General features: G+C 40.7%; 1 protein-coding gene across 1 annotated transcript; it reads left to right on the top strand.

Moving 5' to 3' along the window:
* The first annotated feature begins 1425 nt into the window (after window positions 1-1425).
* RRAGA (Ras related GTP binding A) lies at window positions 1426-3091 on the top strand. Its single transcript, XM_012813783.1, has one exon. It carries the CDS (start codon window positions 1726-1728, stop codon window positions 2665-2667), a length of 942 nt encoding a protein of 313 aa, XP_012669237.1. The 5' UTR covers window positions 1426-1725; the 3' UTR covers window positions 2668-3091.
* The last annotated feature ends 4426 nt before the right edge of the window (window positions 3092-7517 follow it).

Genomic DNA, 7517 nt, shown 5'->3' with positions numbered 1-7517 from the left:
CAAGGAAAAAGTGCACTCAAGAATGGGGAAGGGAAATTCTAGCATGATAGTGAAAGGAGATCAGAACAACTGTGAAATAGATACAAAAGCTCCAGAAGAGATGTCACTAAGGCAATGAAATCCAATATAGTCAAAGATTTCCCACACACCATTTTGTTTTGTGGCATTTCACTGTAATTTTTAATTCCATAAACTAGAGCAAGGACCATTTTGAACTTCTTTTCCTGCATATATATTAACTCAGTGCCCTACACATAGTAGGCATTCAAACATTTTTTGGATGAATGGAAGAATGAGATACCTGTCTTTGCACAGTGTACACTTGAAAAAAGGGCTTTACAGTATATAAGGAGTATCCAAACTCAGGAGGCTTCAGTATCCTAATGATTCTAATTCAGTGTGAATGAATGATACTAAATGATACTGATTCATTCCTCTACTTAAAGACCAAGAGCAGAATCACACCCTTTTAGGTGGGCAGTGTCACCTATTGTCAGGCAAGTGACTGCAGTCAGACGGCATAAATCCAATGTATATTTCATCATTTAATAACTGTGTAACTTGGCTCGGTGCCAGCCACATACACCAAGGCTAACAGGTTCCAACCCAGCGCCAGCCAGCTAAACAACACTGACAACTGCTACCAGAAATAGCTGGGCATTGTGGCAGGTGCCTGCAGTCCCAGCTCCTCGAGAGGCTGAGGCAAGAGAATCGCTTAACTTTAAGAGTCTGAGGTTACTGTGAGCTATGACACTACAGCACTCTACCGACGGCAACATAGTCTGTCTCAAAAAAAAAAAAAAAAGAAAGAAAGAAAGAAGCAGAAAAACTGAGGCAAGAGGAACGCTTGATCCAAAGAGTTGGAGGCTGCTGTGAGCTGACACCACGGCACTCTACCCAGGGCGACAGCTGGAGACTCTGTCTCAAAAATTAATTAATTCTCAAGTCTGAGATTACTGGAAAGCACGACATGAGATAGGAAGTCCCCTCGACGTGCAAAAAGCTCTAACTGGAAGTTAGGGAGTCTCCCTCAAGGAATTTTCTAACATCTAGCTACATAGTACTGGGCAATCATTTAACTTCCAAAAGTCTCCTTTTCTCCTGTGCACAATTTTCATACGCCCTGCCCTGGTACTCATCAGGCCAGGGAATCCGGGGAGGTCTGGGCTGAGAAGTCGGGCCTCTCCCCACTTCAGCAGTCTGCAGCCCCTAGGGTTAGGGACGGGGTTGGCCACGAGAGGGCAGCATTCTCTCAACCAACCATACACCAACTCTGCAGCCGTAAACTCAGCTTAAAAAGAACAAAACATCAGAGTTCTTGGGTATCCCTTTTATTTCAACCCCCCTGTCGCCCCGCTGGCTTTCATTAAAGGAGCAGCAATCCTCAAAGCTCGCTGGGCAGAGACGGCCGAGGGCGGGAGTTCTCGCGAGATCAACGCCGGAAGTGCGTGGCGGCCGGGACGCAGCGGCTTATCTCTCCGGAAGGTGAGTGCTTCGCCGGATCTGTTGCAGTCGGCTGCACCCGGCGCTCGGCTCCGAAGAAGAGCTCTCCCTGCCGCGGCCTCTCCAGCCCAGAGCTCGCGCTCTCGTCTTCGCTCACTGCACAGCTTCGCGGCGGTGCGGACCGAGACCCGGCTTGCTGAAGCCCCCGCAGCCCCGACCCCTCCCTCGGCGCTGCAGTTAGGCCGCGCCCTCAGGCCCAGTCTGCGGCGGCCCCGGCGGGTGATGCCAAATACAGCCATGAAGAAAAAGGTGCTGTTGATGGGGAAGAGCGGGTCGGGGAAGACCAGCATGAGGTCGATTATCTTTGCAAACTACATTGCCCGCGACACCCGGCGCCTGGGTGCCACTATTGATGTGGAGCACTCCCACGTCCGATTCCTGGGGAACCTGGTGCTGAACCTGTGGGACTGTGGCGGCCAGGACACCTTCATGGAAAATTACTTCACCAGCCAGCGAGACAACATCTTCCGTAACGTTGAGGTTTTGATTTACGTGTTTGACGTGGAGAGCCGCGAACTAGAAAAGGACATGCATTATTACCAGTCGTGTCTGGAGGCCATCCTCCAGAATTCTCCTGATGCCAAAATCTTCTGCCTGGTGCACAAAATGGATCTGGTTCAGGAGGATCAGCGTGACCTGATTTTCAAAGAGCGAGAGGAAGACCTGCGGCGTTTATCTCGCCCGCTGGAGTGTGCTTGTTTTCGAACATCCATCTGGGATGAAACGCTCTACAAAGCCTGGTCCAGTATTGTCTATCAGCTGATTCCCAACGTTCAGCAGCTGGAGATGAACCTAAGGAATTTCGCCCAGATTATCGAGGCCGATGAAGTTCTGCTGTTCGAAAGAGCTACGTTCTTAGTGATTTCCCATTACCAGTGCAAAGAGCAGCGTGACGTCCACCGATTTGAGAAGATCAGCAACATCATCAAGCAGTTCAAGCTGAGCTGCAGTAAATTGGCCGCTTCTTTCCAGAGCATGGAAGTTAGGAATTCTAACTTCGCTGCTTTCATCGACATCTTCACATCAAACACGTACGTGATGGTGGTTATGTCAGATCCGTCGATCCCTTCTGCAGCTACTCTGATCAACATTCGCAATGCCAGGAAACACTTTGAGAAGCTGGAGAGAGTGGATGGCCCCAAGCATAGTCTCCTTATGCGCTGAATATTGCCAAATGCTCTTTCTGAAAAATGCTAAATTGCCTTTTTTTGTTTTTGCATTTATTTTTAATATTCGTAATGTTGTGTGCTTAAAAGTGGGCTTTGAAACGTGTGCTGCTTACTACTTCCATCTCTCTCTTCCCTACTCCCCCATCTTTAAACTTTGGACGCTATTTACTCAGCTATCCAGTAGAGCTTCCAGATGGCCATTCTGAAAGTTGGTATGGTGTAACACTAAAGTAGGTGGTTTGTGTGTGTTGATTACCTGGTTATAATAGATATGCACATCAGAGCCTTTACCACTATCTCCCTGTATTCCTTACCAGATTGCAAAGATGGAATGTTACTATTTTATCAGCAAGGTATTAAAGTGCGTTTATAAATTCTACTTGGCTTCAATCATGAATAAACGTGTTAGCAATTTAAAACATGGTCTTATTTGAAATAATTTGAAGGTGCGTAATGTGTAAATCCTAAGATTCTGACTGCTCATAAGAATGCTTAACTAGTAAATTGGATTTTGTGAGCTCGGCCCTCATGACTTCAGTGATGTGTGATAATTGTAGCAGAGTGCTTAAGAGTATGGACTTTGCATCTAGACTGAGTTAATATTCTGATCCCTTCACTTACGAGCTCTGTGAACTTGAGCAAAATACTTACTTCACTGTGATCATTTCCTCATTTGTAAAATGTAGTTAAGAATACTACTACTTCATAGGATCGTTAAGAGGATTAAATTAAAACATAAAAAGGATTTAGGAATGGTCCCTAGTGCATACTCAGTGCTATTTTTAAGAGTTAGCTGTCATTACCATCTACTGAGCCGCTTTCTCCCAAATTTCTATATGTGAAGCCTTGCTAAATATTTGAGCCCTTATTAAATGCCAGGTATTCTTAAATACTTGATGTGCATTTATTTTATTTAATCCTCACACCTATGAGATAGGTTATTTTTATTTAATAGATGGAAAAACTGGTATGAACTGGGCACAGTGGCTCATGCCTGTAATCCTAGCACTCTGGGAGGCCAAGGCAGTGGATGACTTGAGCTTGGGAGTTTAAGACCAGGCTGAGCAAGAAAGAGCAAGACCCTGTCTCTGCTGGAAAAAAAAAAAAAAAAAGAAAAACTAGCCCAGCATAGTGGTAGGCACCCATAGTCCCAGCTACTTAGAAGACTGAGGCAAGAAAGGATTATTCAAGCCTAGACTGTCTCAAGAAAAAAATGCTATTAACTAATATTAAAGTCATGCAGCTAAACCTAGACAGTTTGATTAAAGATTCTCCCCTTCTCCTAATCATTATACTCGGTAGTACCTGTGGCTCAAGGAGTAGGGCTCCAGCCCCATATACCAGAGGTGATGGGTTCAAACCTAGCCTTGGCCAAAAACTGCAAAAAACCATTATACCCCTACTATTTCCTCCAATGACAGAAAAATTAATCATAAAAATCCTAGATTTTTTTACATACAGATTATTCCTTTATGTAATTCCAAACTTACATACTGAGTTTAACTCGCTTTGAGGAAGATGACTTTCCTGTTTGTACTTATCTGGAATTGGGTAATGTTGAATCAGATTCTTAGATTGCCTTTTGTGGGGGGGGATTCTGGGAGCCTAATTTGGATTGGCAATGTGATATAGCAAAATCAGAAAACAAACCTAAAATGTCCCATTCTAGCAATAGCTGTCTTATAAATTGTTTTAAAAGAAACCTAAGTATTTTAGAGCCAAGAAACCTCTGATCAACTCTGAGCCTCTGATTTTAGAGAGGAGCCAGTATCTTTGTATAGATAGATAGTAAATAAGTGATAGGGCTCTAGATTTCTAAGGCATCATAAAGTTATTTAAAATTTATTAAACTTGTCTAGCAGCACATGTGGATGACTGGGTCCCAACCCATAAAACCAAGAAGCTATTTAGATGTTAAGTTATAAAAACCATCTAATTGGGGCCATTGGCTACTACAAAGACTTCAGATAAACTTCTGCCAATATATACCTGTAAAAATCATTTGTAAAATGACCTGTAGTAAATTTAATAATTAAAAGGGCAAAAACAAAATATTCTTACTCAACCTCTCAAATTTGTTGATCAAGTAAATAATGTATCTTTGCATATGATCATTTTGTAGTTTGCAAGGGTATGGTTCCTTTTGATACCATATAGAGAATTCCAGAGCCAGATAGTATAATATTAAATATTTATTCAAGACAGTAGTATGTAAAGCATTTACAAATAGTCCCATAGAAGAGTCACAAATACTTTCAACTTAGGATGCACACTTGCATTCACAGTACATAGGAAAAAGGTGATCTCTAGGGCAACTGTAACAAAAAAGAACAGCAAATACTTTTTTTACACTGAGGAAAATGTCCCTAAACATTTTAATTTTAGTACACTCAGAAAAAATAGTCTCTATGGTTTTTTATACATGCCTCAAGAATTCTGTTTTTCAGAATTCAAGGTTATAGTAAGCTATGATAAGGCCACACTGCACTCCAGCCTAGACTACCGATGAAACTGTCTCATTTAAAAAAAAAAAAAAAAAAGCCTTATTTTTCCCTTATAGAATTAACAATTCATGGTTAAGAAACACAGGATAAAGAAAAGGTCTTAAAATATGTATCAATATTTGTCTTCAAGTTAAATTCCGCCCCCTAAATATTTTTCTTTAACTTCAACAACTCTTTATTCCAGTTGGTAACATTTTTCATGTTTAGCAATATTACATGCATGTCTTCTTTAAACATATTTTAAAATAAGGACATTTCAGCATTACCTCAAATTTCAACTTGATGTAGAAGTCAGCTTTCACATCTTTATGCCTCACAAAGAGTAAATAACGTTCTGTATAATCTGATATGAATGTAATGAGAAAAAATACATTATAGCAACAAAATTAGCCCTCTTTACCATTATTTTTATTCTATAATGTAGGAGGCAAACAAAATTCTAATACTTAAGTACCTGCTGAAATGACACATAGCCTCCGAGATGTGTGTGTGCTTGTGAATACATACATCCTATACACATCTATACTTACATAGGTATGTAACTGGTATAATTGAGAATATTCATTAAAAAACTAATAAAAACAATTAGTGAAATAATAGTAAATGAATAAAAGCAGTTAAGATAAACAACAGGAGATTTCAGAAAAGGATTAGGCACATGGATATGGAAAAAAAGAGATTAAGACTTCAAGATGGAAGTAAAAATTTTTTTCCTGAGCCTTAAAGAGAACGAACTACAAGAGAAAGGTAAGGTATTCCAGCCTAGCTTCGGAGAACCATTTCCAAAAGACCCAATGCTCACCATTAAATGGGAGATCATGGTACAAAGGAGAATAAAGGAAATCTGTGTAGAGGACTTTAACATGCCTTTAAATTTGAATTCTATTCTAGGATTACCAATGAACTATTATTGGAATTTTAAGCAAGGAAGTAACCAAATCAAGTTTCTTAAGGTCAAAAGACAACTAACTTCCCTGTCCAGGAAATACTGGACAGGGAAGAGGCAGAAGGCACAAAGTTGTAATCACAAAGGTTTAGAAGAAAGGTGGTAAGATTTGAGATACTGTTTATAGTACTGGCACAGGAAAGGCAAAATAGAATGTCAAAAATTTTTAGCCTATCACAAGTATAACTCACATAACAATGAGATTTTTTTTTAATCTACCATGTCCAGAGACCTTTTGATTCTCAGCAATTAAAGGCTTCCCACACTTTCCTGATGAACTTGAGTTTCCCTACCAGATATTAATGACCAACTGCAGTATATATGCAACAGTGTACCTGCTTCTTAAAGGTGCCGATTATAGAATTGTTATTAAGCCTAAGAATTACTGGGAAAGCATATTTAAAATGCAAATACCTAAATCCCTTTTTCAGACTTGCATTTTTAAAGAACCATGTAGGTTAATGATCCTAATGCATAGTCCTTGAGTCCATCTTAGATCATTTACTATAAAATAGGTATAATTACAGAGTTACAACAATTAAATGAAATAATACGCATTACATATCTAGCAATAGCCCTGGCACTTTGCAGATGCTGATATGAGCCTCACCTCCTCCCTAACATGCTAATTTTAGATTTATAGATACTGAGTTTTCTTAAAGCACATTAAAGAATGGTTTCCCAATATACCTGCACAGTCCCTAATTTGTTGTATTAACAACAAATAAAGAAGCAAAGAACCTTAGAGGGGGTTTTCCTCTTCCTCTTCCATTGCAAAAAGGATAGTTACATGTGCTTCCTTTTGTCTTTCCTCACAAAAAGAATGGTCTCTGAACTGGGACATGATGAACAACATACAGAGAGAAAGGCAACCCAAAATAAGTGAGGAGAGATGAACTATTAAGCCCCCTCTAACTTTTCTCCTCTCCTTGCCAGTTCCTTGGAGGTTAGTGGACAAAGTTTTTGTTTTTGTTTTTGTTTTGTAGTTTATTTTTAGCTGGGGCTGGGTTTGAACCCGCCACCTCCGGAATATGGAGCTGGTGCCCTGCTCCTTTGAGCCATAGGCACCACCCAGTGGACAAAGGTTTAATGATTGCCAGTTGGCACTCTACAGAGGGCACTGTAACTGCTATAAACCCTTCCAGTGCCCATTCCATTCCTCCTGGTTGACAGAGGGAGATGAAATGTGTTCACTTAGACACTAGAGACAAGCATTTTCTCAGCCAAAGTACCTGAAGGAGTGATGCAGGAAACTACAAGAATGACAAGTTGGGCGGCGTCTGTGGCTCAGTGAGTAGGGCCCATATACCAACGGTGGCAGGATTGAACCTGACCCCAGCCAAAATGCAACAAATAAAATAAAATAAAATAAAAATAGCCAGGCGTTGTGGCAGG

Source organism: Otolemur garnettii, unplaced genomic scaffold, assembly GCF_000181295.1.
Source record: "Otolemur garnettii isolate 467f Iridium unplaced genomic scaffold, OtoGar3 scaffold00006, whole genome shotgun sequence".
NCBI lineage: Eukaryota > Metazoa > Chordata > Mammalia > Primates > Galagidae > Otolemur > Otolemur garnettii.
The sequence above is the reverse complement of the archived record's forward strand: the minus strand, read 5'-3'. Positions and strand labels throughout refer to the sequence as shown.

What these genes read in the sequence shown, in the direction of transcription:
- RRAGA (XM_012813783.1), top strand. Translation starts at nt 1,726, where the DNA reads ATGCCAAATACAGCCATGAAGAAAAAGGTGCTGTTGATGGGGAAGAGC.